Source organism: Podarcis bocagei (genome assembly GCF_964188305.1).
Source record: "Podarcis bocagei genome assembly, chromosome: 14".
NCBI lineage: Eukaryota > Metazoa > Chordata > Lepidosauria > Squamata > Lacertidae > Podarcis > Podarcis bocagei.
Genome location: NC_138139.1, coordinates 49,866,501 through 49,882,575, shown reverse-complemented (window position 1 = coordinate 49,882,575; position 16,075 = coordinate 49,866,501). Strand labels below are relative to the sequence as shown.

The window sequence follows — 16,075 nt, the reverse complement described above, 5'->3', positions numbered from 1 at the left end:
ACAAACTTGCAAGACATTTTCGTCTTGCGAAGCAAGCCCATAGGGAAATTCGTCTTGCGAAGCAACTCAAAAAACGAAAAACTCTTTCGTCTTGCGAGTTTTTCGTCTTCCGAGGCATTCTTCTTGCGAGGTACCACTGCACATACATACATACATACATACCACTCTGGGCAGCTTCCAGCAAAATATAAAAACACAATAAAACATTCAAAACTTCCCTAAACAAGGCTGCCTTCAGATGTCTTCTAAAAGTCAGATAGTTGCTTATTTCCTTGACATCTGACAGAAGGGTGTTCCATAGGGCGGGCGCCACTACCGAGAAGGCCCTCTGCCTGGCTCCCTGTAACTTGGCTTCTCGCAGTGAGGGAACCGCCAGAAGGCCCTCGGAGCTGGACCTCAGTGTTTAGGGCTTTCAAGGTCAGCACCAACACTTTGAATTGTGCTCGGAAACATACTGGGAGCCAATGTAGGTCTTTCAGGACTGGTGTTATATGGTCTCGGCAGCCACTCCCAGTCACCAGTCTAGCTGCCGCAACAGGTTTCAGAAATTTCAAAAGGACTTTAAAAGTATTTTTTTAAAACACACACACAAATAAATTACCGTATTTTTTGCACCATAACACTCACTTTTTTCCTCCTAAAAAGTAAGGGGAAATGTCTGTGCGTGTTATGGAGGGAATGCCTACGGGTGGCATGCCTACGGATTTTCCTCCTCTAAAAACTACGTGCGTGTTATGGTTGGGTGCGTGTTATAGAGCGAAAAATACGGTAAATTTCCTTAAAACTAAAACAAAAAGATACAAAAGGCTCATGGCTTGCAGGAGCAACTGCACTGCAGAACTTGCTGCCTCTTGAGATCAAACAGGCGCCTTCACTGTACACTTTTCAGCACCTGTTAGAAACCGTTCTCATCATGACAAGCCTGCCCTGATGCTTAAGAAGCCGAGGCAATTTTAATCCATTTCACTATTTTAGTACAGTCGTGCCTTGGATCCTGAATGCCTTGGCTCCTGAACAAATCGGCTCCCGAACAATCGAAACCTGGAAGTGAGTGTTCCGTTTTTGGAACGATTTTTGGAAGCCAAATGTTCAGCAAGGCTTCTGCGGCTTCCGATTCGTTGCAGGAGTTTCCTGCAGCCAATCAGAAGCCACACTTTGGTTTCCGAACGTTCTGGATGTCAAACAGACTTCTGGAACGGATTCCGTTCAACTTCCAAGGTATGACTGTACTGTAAATCATAGAATTGTAGAGATGGAAAGGACCATGTGGGGCATTTAAGCCCAGGGTTTCCCAAACTTGGGTCCCCAGCTGCTTTTGGACTACAACTCCCATCACCCCTAGGTAGCAGGACCCATGGTCAGGAATGATGGGAACTGTAGTCCAAAAACAGCTGGACTGCCCAAGTTTGGGCAACCCTCGATTTTATAGTTTTATCTTTTTGTAAAACATGTTGAGGTGGTTGTTGTTGTTTACCATCAAGCGGTGCACACATATTATGAGATGGAAAAATTCATTAACTAATTACCGGCATCTGTAGTGATGTCGACTGGACGGCCGTTGTGGTCCCCAGAGAGGTGATGCCAGAGGTCTGGGCTCCCGAGACGGTTGTCAGAAGCAGAGAGTCAGCCTTGATGAAGTGAGGCTGCAGAAGGACCTGCGGGAGGAGAGAAGGGGTCAGCGCGAAGAAGAAGAAGAAGAGTTTGGCTTTGATATCCCGCTTTATCACTCCCCTTCAGGAGTCTCAAAGCGGCTAACATTCTCCTTTCCCTTCCTCCCCCACAACAAACACTCTGTGAGGTGAGTGAGGCTGAGAGACTTCAGAGAAGTGTGCCTGGCCCAAGGTCACCCAGCAGCTGCATGTGAAGGAGCTGGGAAGCGAACCGGTTCACCAGATTACGAGTCCACTGCTCTTAACCGCTACACCACGAGAGGACTAACAGATCCGGGGGCCCCGCAGCCCCTGCTCACCGGCACTTGCTGGATCTGGCGCTGGACGACTTGGGATCCACTGTGGGGAGTCAGAATCTGTTGGGGAGCGATGTTCTGGAGTTGGGTTTGCATTGCCACTGGCTGGTTCTGCTGCGACGTGGCTTGGGTGCTTGGAGGGGGCTGAGAATGCCCTCCTGGCTGGGGAGCTGAGAGAGAAACGTCTTTATTTCTAAAATGCATCCATATTCCATCCACTTCTCCAAGCCGCTCAAGGTCCTCCCCTTCATTTAATCCCCACAACAACCCTGTTGTTGCAAGCAAAGGACCGGCCCCCAAAATCACCCAGTGAGAGCTCCATGGCCCAGAGGCGATTTGAATCTGGTCTCCTAATCTGACGCTCTAACCACTGCACCACAGCAGAGCAGCCCTGCTGAAGCAGAACGAAGGAATATGTAACTCGGCATCCTCCGTTTCTCCCACCAGCCTGTGAAATGCTTCCAGGAAGACCCCCAAGGAGGGTGTGGCAGCAATAGTCCTCTCCTGCTGTTGCTCCCTGGCAAGTGTTATTCACAGGTAGACCACCACTGAAAAGGGAGGTTTCATGCAATTATCATGACCAGTGGCCATGAACAGAACAAGACAGAAAGCATTTGCACATTTTAAACTCCCAGTGCTGAACGCCTTCACCCATTTTGGTTCCCAAAGTAGATTCTGATGCCCTCTGAGATCCCTTTCTGTCCTCCAGATCAGGATAATGCTCTGTTTATCATTGGCAACTGCAACAAAATGGTGCAGTCTCGAGTGCTCCTGCTGACGGTTCCAGCAACTCTGCTCCCCACCCAACCACTCACGATTTTCTGTCTGTCCTCCAACAAATGGATCAGTCTCTTTTGTCTGTTTTGCCTCCCCCTCCAAATAATTCTACTTCTGAAATCTTTAGGCCACAGTTTCCTAATCCCTAATTTATATATGGGGCCCGATTACAAGCCCCTGTGCATTTAAGAGGTAGGGAGACTGTCATCCGTTAACTTCTAAGGAGCACTGCAGCATCAAATCACCTCTAGGGCTGCCAACTTTTCAACAGGTCCCTGTAGCTGTGCCTTCACAGCTGCCTGGTGGGTCAATACAAGTAGGGAAAGACAGATGTCTCCTTGGTGTGAAAAACGTCGCCTGCTAGTTCCTGAAGATGTGGCAGCTGCTAAGGGCATAGGAGCACACCCACCTGCTGCTTTTTGGTCAGTTGGCAAGCCCAGCCCCCTCTTATTGTATATTACTATTACTATTAACATTTATTTATATAGCACCATCAATCTGCCTGGCTCTGTGCACAACTAAAATCAAGAAATCCTACCTTCAAAGGGCACACACTCCAAAACAACAAACAGAAACAATAGAATTAAAAAAGTTTAATTTTTGAAATCAGTTAAGCCTGGGGGCCGCCCTCCTCACCGGAAACACTGCTCTGATTCAGAAATCCCACCATAGGTTGCGCTGAGAATTGGGTCTGGGGTGCCGGGACGAAACTCTGAGCTGCCATCCTGGTCGGCGGGAGCCGAGATGCAGGCTGGCTGGCCATCGACGGGACAGGCTCCTCCTTGATGTCCATCGGAGTGGGCTCTGTGTTCGAGTTTGCTGCCGTCACTGGTTGGAAGCTTGGTGGGGGTGGAGCTGGGACCTGGAACAAGCTGGAGGAAGGTGAGTTAGCGGCCTCCAGGTAGCCGCTGAACAAACTGGGCCCATGTGGATTGGGCTCTGGGGTGACAGTTGTGCCAAACGACGCCTCGAACAGACCAGGGAAGTCTCCATCTTCAGTGTTGATCAGCTGAAGCATGTCTGGAAAACATACAGAAGGAAGGTAGCTTTGAGACAGGGTTTTCTTTGTACTTAGGAGCCTGGGGTCTGTGAGAATTTCCTGACGAACGGGCGAAATGGGCACACAGACCAGGGCTGCAATTGCACCATACTTTATAGCACAGCGATACCCCTCTATTTTTTTTAAAAAAATAAAACAATTATTGATACTTTTCCACATACAGAACAATAAAAAAACTAATTTAAATAAAGAGGAAACGGAAAAGGAGAAACAAAAGAAAACAAATTGAGAAAGAGGAAAGAGAGGGAGAGAAAAGTGTGATTTTCTGTCAGAGGTAGGGCTTAGCCCTTGTCTCACACAAAAGGGAGTGGACCCTTCCAGCTCTCACCAGTATGATACCACTTCAAACAGAATTCAGAAAGCTCCTTGGCTATGTGACAGGTACTCTTTATATTCAGACACAAAAGAAAACTTTGCCACCTCTTTCTAGGTGCCCGTCTGGGCTGAAGCTCAAGGCTTGGCAGGATCACCCCCAAGACACAGCATTGTGGGTCTCTCAGGAGTGCCTGGATCCGTTCTCTCAACCATCACTGCTATGGAGTTAAGACCTACTGTGGCTAACGACCACCTGTGCCAACCTTCAGCATTGAAACTGCAGCACAGTTCTGCCAACCTTTGGCCACATCACCAACTACACATTCAAGATCAGTAAAGGTAAAGGGACCCCTGACCGTTAGGTCCAGTCGCGGACACCTCTGGGGTTTCGCGCTCATTTCGCTCTATAGGCCGAGGGAGCCAGCGTTTGTCCGCAGACAGCTTCCGGGTCATGTGGCCAGCATGACTAAGCCGCTTCTGGCGAACCAGAGCAGCGCACGGAAACGCCGTTTACCTTCCCGCTGGAGCGGTACCTATTTATCTACTTGCATTTTGACGTGCTTTCGAACTGCTAGGTGGGCAGGAGCAGGGACCAAGCAACGGGAGCTCACCCCATCGCGGGGATTCGAACCGCCGACCTTCTGATCAGCAAGCCCTAGGCTCTGTGGTTTAGACCACAGCACCACCCACGTCCCTCAAGATCAGTATCCTGCACCAATAGCTCTTTGCATCTCACATGCCCAGCAGCATAGGGGCTGGAGGTTCGTGATAAGGCAGTCCTGTTTAAGCCAAGCAGGTCTGGGTCAAGCCAGAATGGGATTGCAGACTACGTGAAAAGGACTATACTGTGGTACCTCGGGTTAAGAACTTAATTCGTTCTGGAGGTCCGTTCTTAACCTGAAACTGTTCTTAGCCTGAGGCACCACTTTGGCTAATGGGGCCTCCAGCTGCTGCTGCGCTGCCGGAGCACAATTTCTGTTCTCATCCTGAAGCAAAGTTCTTAACCCGAGGTACTATTTCTAGGTTAGCAAAATGTGTAACCTGAAGCATCTGCAACCTGAAGCATCTGTAACACGAGGTACCACTGTATTTGGAATGTCAGGTGGGGGGTGGGGAGTATTGCAGTAAAGTACCCATTGGGGCAGAACAGAACAGATGGCTACTGGATCAGGCCGATGGTCCAACTAGTTCCAGCATCCTGACCTCACTGTGACCAACTACATGCCCCCTAGGGAAAGCTGAATGCAGGATTCAGCCACAAGAGTCCTCTCCCCCCCCCCCAAGGTTTCCAGCAACTGGCCTTCAGAAGCATTGTTGTAGAGCATAACCAATATGGCTAGTAGCCGTCAAAAGCCTTATTCTCCCCCATGAATTTTGTCTAATCCTCTTTGCAAGCCATCGAAGCTATGTGGCCTCTACTGCCTCCTGTGGCAGGCAGTTCCACAGTTTAACTATGCACTGTGTGGAAAGAAAAAAAACCTTATGCCATGCATAATTTCACAAACTATCACATTACTTCTTAGGCATCTTTTATCTAAACTAAAAAACTCCAAATGCTGCATTTTTTTCCTTCATAGCAGAGCTGTTCCACTCTCTTGACCATCTAGCTTGCGCTTCTCTGAACCTTTTCCAGCTCCACAATATCCCATTTGAGGTGAGGCAATCAGAACTGCACACAATATTCCAAATGCTGTCACGTTATAGATTTGCACAATATTGGTGGTTTTGTTTTAAACTCCTTTCCTAATGATCCCTAGCATGGAATTTGCCTTTTTTTCACAGCTGCTGCTGCACACTGCGTCAACATCTTTATTGAGCAACCCATCAGAGTTGACAAATAGCCTGGCCTGGTATAATGCGGCTTTTTATGCCACACACAACACCTTGACGAAAGTAACTCACAACACAAGACAGCCCTCAGGAAACTGTGCTGGTGTCAATCTGTCTTCAATGCACTGCTCTGGAAATTTTATTTCAGGAACTTCAGCAAACCTCAACCTGCAATTTCCAGCAGAACCACCCAAAAGGGATCATCCATACTTTTTTGATTGACCGATATGTTGAATGCATTGCGTATCGAGTAATTCCCTTGGGACCAGGAGCTTTTCTCATTGCTCAATGGCTATGCTTTGCAAAAAAAAACCCCTGATCTTACCTTGCTAAATCGGAAAATCCACAGCGAGGCGTTGCTTAACGAAGCTTCAATTAAGCAGGTAAAATTGGGTTTAGGCAAGGAAAAGCCGCAGAACAACAAGGAAAGCTCTCAGACCCAGGAGAATTGACTGGTACACGACTGAAACACGGGTCAAGCGAAAGTGTGGATGGACACAAAGTCAGCTCAGAGCTGCTCCAAAATAAAAATCCAGGAAGGTTCTGCAAAGATGCGGGATGGGAATTAAGCATTCTGCAGATCCAGGCATCCATCCTAGGGCTGAAGAATTACCGTATTTTTTGCACCATAACACTCACTTTTTTCCTCCTAGAAAGTAAGGGGAAATGTCTGTGCGTGTTATGGAGGGAATGCCTATGGGTGGCATGCCTACGGATTTTCCTCCTCTAAAAACTACGTGCGTGTTATGGTCAGGTGCGTGTTATAGAGCGAAAAATACGGTATGTGCAACAGACTAGTCCATTTTGCAAGGCTCGGTTATCCAAATCTACATAGCACTAAACTAAGGCACATGCTCCACAAAGCCCTATGTAAATTAAACCCCTTCAGGCAAACTTCTGATACTTATCGGAATGCCAGCCCACATGGGTGCTATCAGAGTGACAGCACTCAGAGCCCCATCCCATCTTCAGAATAGAGGGTTGGTACCGCTCTCCACCCTTCTGAAAAGCAGAAGCAAATTTTATTTCTTATTTATTTCATAAAATCGATGCGCTGCTGAAAAACCTGAAAGCAGTTTACAAAATGATAGAAACAAGAAAACCAAGGGGAAACACAACTTTAAAACATATGAAAAGTTAAAACACTAAAGCAGATTCAAATTTAGCAAAAAGCCTGCAGTTTTTTTGTTTGTTTGTTTTTTTTAAAAAAATATTATAGCCCAGCCTGCAAACAATTGCAGGAAATTGCATGGAAACAATTGTTTCATAAAAACTTTTTTTAAAAAAATGTGTTTTCATTCACTCTCAGGGGTTAAACAGGAAGGTAAGTTTCCAAAAACCATGACAACTTTGAAGAGCGAAAAGGAAACGCCTTCGCCTCCATTGGAATCTGTACCCTCAGTGTGCATGCACACAAAAGCTCATACCAATAACAAACTTAGTTGATCTCTAAGGTGCCACTGGAAGGAATTTATTTCTTTTTTGTTTCGACTACAGCAGACCAACCTGTAAGCAAATCTGGAAAGTTCCTAATTCAGATGAAACTCCTTCGCCTGCCCTTGCTATACCACCCACCCACCCTGCCCCCTCCCATAGCTGTCAACTTTTCCCTTTATTTAAGGGAAATTCCCTTATTCCTAATAGCAGTGGCATAGCGTGGGGGGTGCAGGGGGGGCCGGCCGCACCGGGCGCAACATCTGGGGGTTAGGGTTAGGGGGCGCAAATCCACGGGTTAGGGGGCACAAATTACTTGCCTTGCCCCGGGTGCTGACAACCCACGCTACGCCACTGCCTAATAGGATTCCTCACAAAGAAAAGGGAAAAGTTGACAGCTGTGCCCCCTCCGCCTGAAATCCAGAGTTGTTCTCTAGGGCGGAGGGAGAGTGGAAAGGATCCTAGCGTCTCTTCCACGGGCATCCTTCTTCCGCACCACCTGGGCAGAAGAGGAGGCCAAGCAGGCAGAAGAAGCTACACCTGGAAAGGAGAGTTGTACCTTCTAAAGTGCAATCCATCCTTCCTGGCTGGTCCAAAGGCAGCCCTCCCCTGACACTTCTTCCACACCTGGGGGGGGGGGATGGGGACGTGCAGACAGTGCCCTGGTCTGGCAGCCTCGCTGTGCAAAAAGTACAACTCTGGAAGCTGCTAGCTCTTTTTCTTTTTTTAAAACTCAGCTCTCTCTCTTCCCTCCTCCCCGCTCTTTTCTGGCCAGCCTCTTCCCCCGCCCCTCCTCCTCCTCTTCCCTACTCCCCCCCCTCCCTGGCTGGAATGAGAGGGTGGAATTGTGAATCACGGATTTAGCATGAGGTGATCCTGCTCGGCCAATCAGGGCCGGCCCGGCTGCCAACCACCCTGGCGCTGGGTCTTTCAGCCTTGCTGCAGACTCCAAGGTGAATGGCACCCGGGGTTACTGCCGGGCATGCCAGATTAACGCTTTCCCTGCCGGCCGAGGTGGGGGGGTTACTCTAGGTCAGCTGCACAGGCTTAACCCGTCTGGAGCCGGACCCTTTTCAAGAGGAATCGTAAGAGTTGGAAGGGACACCCCCCCACCCCAGGGTCATCCACCATAGTCCAACCCCCTGCAATGCAGGAATCTTTTTCCCAACGTGGAACTCGAACCCTGGACCCTGAGATTAAAAAGTCTCATGCTCAACCAACTGAGCTATGCGCGCAGACACACGCTCAGGCCACATCCACGTCATATATTTCAAGCATTGTCATAGCACTTTGAACAGTCCTGACTTCCCCCAGAGGATCCTGGGAGCTGTAGTTTGTTAAGGGTGTTGAGCATTGTTAAAGGTAAAGGGACCCCTGACCGTTAGGTCCAGTCACGGACGACTCTGGGGTTGCGGTGCTCATCTCGCTTTACTGGCCAAGGGAGCCGGCGTACAGCTTCCGGGTCATGTGGCCAGCATGACTAAGCCGCTTCTGGCGAACCAGAGCAGCGCACGAAAATGCCGTTGACCTTCCCGCCGGAGTGGTACCTATTTATCTACTTGCACTTCGACGTGCTTTCGAACTGCTAGGTTGGCAGGAGCAGGGACCGAGCAACGGGAGCTCACCCCGTCGCCGGGATTCGAACTGCCAACCTTCTGATCGGCAAGCCCTGGGCTCTGTGGTTTAGACAACAGCGCCATGCCACCCGTGTCCCGCCAAGCGTTGTTAGGAGGCTCCTATTCCCCTCACAGAGCTACAGCTCCCAGAAGGGACAGCCCATCCATGAGGCAAGGGGAGGCAGCTGGATTCTCAGCGGCAACAGATCCCAATGTAGATCTTTATTCCGCCCCACCTCTCCCTTGTTCCTGATGTAGATCTTAACTCATTCTTTATTTTCTGGCAAAACACCATTTTGGGATCTGCCTTGGGTGTCAAAATATATTGACCTGACCTTGATTCCCTGAGTCATAAAATTATAAAGTTGGAAGGGGTCCCGAGGGTCATTTAGTCCAACCCCGGCAATGCAAGAATCCTGCCCACAGCTCTGCCCCTGGGTGGGCTCGAACCACCAACCTTCTGCTTAACAGCAAGTCACACTGACCCCATTGTGCTACCTTCAGATGGAACTCTGGGAATTGTAGCTCGGGTAACAACTACTCCCAAAAACTCCCAGCTCCTGCCAACCTAGCAAACCAAAAGCACGTCAAAGTGCAATTAGATAAATAGGTACCACTCCGGCGGGAAGGTAAACGGCATTTCCGTGCACTGCTCTGGTTCGCCAGAAGCAGCTTAGTCATGCTGGCCACATGACCTGGAAGCTGTACGCCGGCTCCCTCGGCCAGTAAAGAGAGATGAGCGCCACAACCCCAGAGTCGGCCACGACTGGACCTAACGGTCAGGGGTCCCTTTACCTTTAACAACGCCCAGCATCTTTAACGAACTACATTTCCCATGATTCTTTGGGGGAAGCCATGACTGTTTAAAGGGGCATAACAGCACTTCAAATGTCTGGTGCGAAAGGGGCCTTTAATCCAATTCCTGGCTTGCTCTTGTGCTTTTAACAGCTCGGTGTACAACAACAAAACTTTGTACAAAGCCCTTCCATCTGCCTTGCATAAGGTTGTGAAACGGCCACAAAGACACCCACTCTGGCTTATTCCTGTGTCCACAGTGTCTTACGAAGAAAAACAGTGGAAGAAGCTTTCCTTCGCCCACGACTTTGAGTCAGCCTCTGCAGATTAAGCTGCGCAGGAGCTGGGGTGGTTAAAAAAAGCTGGCAATCCCAGCAAACTTCAAGCCACTTGAGCCATCGCTGCACCAAGTACTGCAATAAAAGAAGGAACCATTTTTACTGTTACAGACCTAAAATTTGGGCAAAAGGTTGCCAGGCAAATGTTGCCTCCATGAGTCTCTGTCATAACACTCACTGCCTTCATAGAATCATAGAATTGTATTGCTGGGAGGGACGCAAGGGGTCATCTTGTCCAACCCCCTGCAATGCTGGAATCTCAACTAAAGCATCCATGGCTTAACTCTTGACAACAATTTTCATAGCCGAAATCATGCAGTCATTATTTCCCTTGATCATGTGTTGTATGAAATAATACTTTCCTTGCTTTCCTCTGTGACCGATCAATTTCTGAACAGCTCCAAGTTCTAATATGGTATGCCCTGCAGAGCACCTTAAGGTCCACAAATGACAACACTTTGGAGGCCCCAAGTCGCAACGTGGTTAGATTGGTCTCAACTAGGGCCAGGGCCTTTTCAGTACTGGCCCCGACTTGGTGGAACGCTCTGTCCCAAGAGACTAGGGCCCTGCAGGACTTGACATCTTTCTGCAGGGCCTGCAAGACAGAGCTGTTCTGCCTGGCCCTTGGTTTGGACTCAGTCTGACCCTTATGTTTCCCTGCCGTTATGGTTTTGATCTATGGGCTACTATTAAAATGAGGATGCATTTTAAATTGTATTTCAACCCGTATTTTAAATTGGTTCCCCCCCTCCCATATTATGTTTTTATTGTGATTTTACTGGTGTTAGCTGCCCTGAGCCAGGCTATTGCCGGAGAGGGCAGGGTATAAATAAAAATTTATTATTATAATCCGGGGAATATAATTCCACCTTTTCAAGGATGTTGCAAACATTGATCAATCCCACTAGCACCAGCCCGTCATCTCTCTGCTCATCTGCCCCAAAGGATTAGCTTATCCAACACAGGCCGATTAGATCATTTCAATCTCCTAAAAGAGCCAATAAATGTCTCTTCTGCCTTTGGCGTTGCAGCGTCTGTACTTTGGAACTCCCTGCCAATTGACACCCGGCAGATGCCATCACAGTATTCTTTCTTTGCCTATATAGACACAAGGTTGGTTGTTGTTGTTGTTTATTAAATTTGTATATCTGAAGATCTTGGGGCAGTCCACAGCATAAAAATACAAAATAAAAACAAAAAATACATTAAAAAGCACATTGAATGTTAATCAGCCCAAGGCCTGGTTGAAGAGGAATGTTTTCGCCTGGTGTCTAAAGATGTATAATGAAGGCATCAAGTGAGTCTCCCTGGCTAGAACATTCCACAGGTGGGGAGCCATCGCAGAAAAGGCCCTGTTCTCAAGTTGCCACCTGGGTGGGGTGGGGGAAGGCATACGAAGAAGGGCCTCAGAGGATGATCACAGGGTCCAGGGCACTTCACATGGGGAGAGGCATCCTTGAGGTTACATGGTTTATTGTTTTTCCTTGTTTTCATATGTTTTTAACCGCTTGAAAATATTTTGTTTTTAACTGTATTTTTTATTACAGATGTGTTTGCCACCATGGGATCCTTTGGGAGGAATGACGGAAGATCAACATTCTCATAGAATCATAGAGTTGGAAGAGACCACAAGGGCCATCGAGTCCAACCCCCTGCCAAGCAGGAAACACCATCAGAGCACTCCTGACATATGGTTGTCAAGCCTCTGCTTAAAGACCTCCAAAGTAGGAGACTCCACCACACTCCTTGGCAGCAAATTCCACTGTCGAACAGCTCTTACTGTCAGGAAGTTCTTCCTAATGTTTAGGTGGAATCTTCTTTCTTGTAGTTTGGATCCATTGCTCCGTGTCCGCTTCTCTGGAGCAGCAGAAAACAACCTTTCTCCCTCCTCTATGTGACATCCTTTTTATATATTTGAACATGGCTATCATATCACCCCTTAACCTCCTCTTCTCCAGGCTAAACATGCCCAGCTCCCTTAGCCGTTCCTCATAAGGCATCGTTTCCAGGCCTTTCATTATAGGGAGAGTACTGCCAGAATCAAAGAGCTGGAATAGTCCTCCAAAATCATCTCGTCCAACTCTCTCTGCTGCTACAGGAAATTTAGGGAGAAGGTTCATTCATAGACAAGTTAAAACTGACCAAAGAAAACTGAGGAAAGCAAGGTCCAGAGACAGAAGGAGCTGTATTTTACTAACGCGTGGGAAGAAGAGAGTTTGAACAGACTGAAAGGCTGGGAATCCACAATTTATTTATTGCAATGGACCTTTTGTGTTGTTTAGGGTGGTCAAAGGAGATGCATAAAAGAAGTTAAACTGGGGTGTGTGTGGAAAGGAACGAGAGGAATTATCTGTCTAAAGGGGATGGGGAAAATAAGAACGCAGACATGAACTTAGGCACAGACAGCAGCAGCACCCAAACACACCGTCCTGCCAGAGGCAGCCTCCCCAGACACACTCTGCCCTGCTTCCAAAAATGGGACCTGCCCTTTGTCCCGTGTCACAGTCCGCCCCCAGAAAAGCGATGACTCCAGGTAACCTCCTGAGAACACAAAGGTGTGTTTGGCTTTTCCCAACAGCTGATAGGCAATACAAACCTGCCAACAGGGTCAACCTCCTCTGCTGTCAGGGACTGGTACCAGATGCATGTTTGACTACAACTCCCATAATTCCTGAGTATTGGCCAAGATATTTTTTTTAAATAAATATTTATTAAGAATTTTCCATTTTAAAAAGCCAAAAAGGAAAAAAAAATTAAAAACATATACAGTTTACAATCCTTATTTTCTATAACATATTTCCCTGACTTCCCCGCACCTCCCCTTCTTATATTCCAATTCAATTTGTAAATTCAACAAGTTCTTATCCCCAATTTTTAACCTTTTTATACTTAATTCATTTTAAAAGACCAATTTTACCTTATAAACCTCAAAATTTATACCTCAGTACTCATTCTTAAATCCTTTTTTCTAAAGTCGACCCAAATTCCTTTCCACGAATTCCCCACTTTTCATACTGATAACAAAACAGAATAAATTGGCCAAGATAGCCTGGGGTTGATGGCAGCTGGAGCCCAATGACATATCGCTACTCTTGCCGGGAGGTTGGACTCTGGACAGATGAACAGTTCAACTTCGGATTGCAGGTGGACGGATTCCTTTTTAAATGTTCCCTCTCACTAAAATAATAATAATAATAATAATAATTGAAAAACCTCCCTGTGTGTAGTAAGCTAGTACAGCAATAAGGCTGGGCTGCATCCCTGATTTTCTACCTGCAGATAAGATATATTTAACAATTTAAAAAATTTCATTTAATAAAATGTATATACTGCAAGGAAAAACCCCTCTAAGCTGTTCTGAGCAATATTCAGTCGTTGAAATCATCTGTTAAGAAACATTTAACAACAGGTATTAAAGTATTTAAAAGATTAAAATCGGCACTAGCTAGAAGGCAAGAGAACACACGCAACTTCTATAGGTCTGAAAAGGATTGCCTAAGCAAAACCATTTGAAGTGGGAGCTAAAAGGAGTTCAGCGATGGTGCCTGCCTGCTGTCAATAGGCAGGGAGTTCCAAAGTATAGCTATTAAACATGAGAAGGTTGATTTATTACAATTGTGGAATATTATGGGGCACCCATAACAAGCTGTGCTTGTTCTGTCAGTGTGTATATTTAGGATATTGTTCTAAAATGGAGTCTAAAGTACAACAGGTCTACTTTGTCAGGACTGAAACCACAACTCTACCAACCAAGCAACAAGCCTACTTGATTAGCACCAAATCCATCCAACACAAACACAAACAAACAAACAAACAAACACACACACACACACACACACACACACACACAACTGCATCAAATTGGACACTCCCTCTCAGGCGCCTAATTCCAACTGCGTCCTGTAACACCCAATGTTGCTCTTAGGTGCAGGTTGCAAAAGAGCCCTGCCAAATTACTGAGGGAGCATTAAAGACAGATTTATTATATTTCACAAGGGCAGGCAGATGAACCATTCTGGGAATTGTAGTTCTGTGATGCGAAACAGTCAAGCTCTCTTCCCAAGGAACTCGGTGAATTGTAGCTCTGTGGGAGGAATTTGGGTCTCCTATCAACTTCCAGCAGCCTTAGCAAACTACAGCTCCCAGGATCCTTTGGGGAAGTCATGGCAGCTTATAGTGCTTTGATACTGCTTTAAATTTATGTGTAGATGGGGCTAAGGATAGAAGAGCAGGCTGAGGTTCCCAGTATTTTCCCAGATCTGGCCAATCTATAGGGATTTTACTGCCCACCAGTCAGAGTGGTTGGTGCTACACTGCCTGGCTGCACAGTCTCCAAACATCCTTACAGTGGTACCTCAGGTTACAGATGCTTCAGGTTACAGACTCCGCTAACCCAGAAATATTACCTCAGGTTAAGAACTTTGCTTCAGGATGAGAACAAAAATCGTGCTCCAGCGGCATGGCGGCAGCAGGAGGTCCCATTAGCTAAAGCGGTGCTTCAGGTTAAGAACAGTTTCAGGTTAAGAACAGACCTCCGGAACGAATTAAGTACTTAACCTGAGGTACCACTGTATTTTACTTTGAGGAGAGATGCTGTGTTGGGGTGGGGTTATTTTGACTCTTGAACAATCTGCGTGTATTTTTATTTATGTGTTACACTTTTACTCAGCCCGTCCTCCAAACAGCTTGAGGTGGCATGAATACCTCTCCTCCCCTTTCATCTTCAAAACAACCCTGTGAAGTAGGTCTGACCAAGGCACAAATTCATGGCTGAATTTGAACCTGGGTCTCCCTGGTCCTAGCCTTACACTCTAACCATATAACCCCTGTACCCGTTACCATTTCCCAAATCAGGGAAAGGCGGGGGACCTTTGATCCTCCAGATGTTGTTGGACTACAACTCCCATCATCCCTGGCCATGTCACCAGGGGTGATGGGAGTTGTAGTCCAACGCCCCACGGGTTCTCCACCCCTGCATTATAGCCATGCTCTCATGTGGATGCAGATCCACAGACCCAGAGTCTCTCTGGTATCCTAACCTACACAGTAACCATTTATTCAGGCAGCGAATGTTTATTTCCTTACTTATGGCATTTATATCCCACCTTTTCCTCCAAGGACCTCAAGGGGGCGTACAAAGTTCTCCCCCTCTCCATTCTGTCTCCACAACAACCCTGTGAAGTAGGCTAAGGCGAGAGGCAGTGACTTTCCCAAGGTCACCCAAGTGAGTTTGATGGCTGAGTGTGGGATTTGAACCTTCGTCTTCCAAGTCTTAGCCTGACATACTCTAACCAGAGCACCACCTTGGCAGAACCCCTTTGAGTGCCTCAGTTTTAAAACAAGTGCGATCAGATCTACGGTGACTAGAGATATCCTCTTCCAGCATTCTGACATTTTTAAAAGAAAGGGAACTGGTTTAAGCAGGACTGAGCAAGGGTTTGAATCCACATCTACCTAGTGAAAGTTGAATGCCAGTACAGCACACTGATTTCCAAAATGAAATATATCTGCATTTGTCAGGAATTTACCTGTATGGCAAGTGCGAATTTTCTGTTGTGGAACCATATCTTCTTTTGATTAACATGGGGGGCAGGGGTTAGATGTTTTTCTGGTCAGAACTCTTTTATTTTCCTTGGAGTATTTTCTCTCGCTTTACTCTTTACTCTCACTTACTGTGTATTTTGTGTTTTTATTTTGTATTTTTAATGCTGTGAACTGCCCTGAGATCTTTGGATGAAGGGCAGTATAATAACAATAATAACAGCAGCAGCAGCAGCATAAGGGCAACAGTGAAGGACCACAAGGAATGCTTAAGGGGTCAGCAACCTTTTTCAGCTGTGGGCCGGTCTACTGTCCCTCAGACCATGTGGTGGGCCGGACTATATTTTTGGGGGGTGGGGGAATGAATGACTTCCTATGCCCCACAAATAACCCAGAGATGCAT

The 16,075-nt window shown here is 47.0% G+C and overlaps 1 protein-coding gene across 2 annotated transcripts in view; it reads right to left on the bottom strand.

Moving 5' to 3' along the window:
• Window positions 1–16,075, bottom strand: part of SREBF1 (sterol regulatory element binding transcription factor 1) — a 48,817-nt gene that overhangs the window by 26,403 nt on the left and 6,339 nt on the right. The window contains exons 1-4 of one of the 2 annotated variants that reach the window (XM_081169403.1): window positions 7,942–8,078; window positions 3,380–3,763; window positions 1,970–2,136; window positions 1,527–1,655 (exon numbers count right to left, since the gene is read on the bottom strand). In XM_081169403.1, the coding sequence (XP_081025529.1) occupies window positions 1,527–1,655; window positions 1,970–2,136; window positions 3,380–3,763; window positions 7,942–7,960 (699 nt within the window). In that variant the 5' untranslated portion in view covers window positions 7,961–8,078. Of the gene's footprint in view, window positions 1–1,526; window positions 1,656–1,969; window positions 2,137–3,379; window positions 3,764–7,941; window positions 8,079–16,075 lie in introns of those variants that run through there. The other variant, XM_081169402.1, reaches the window with a different exon arrangement.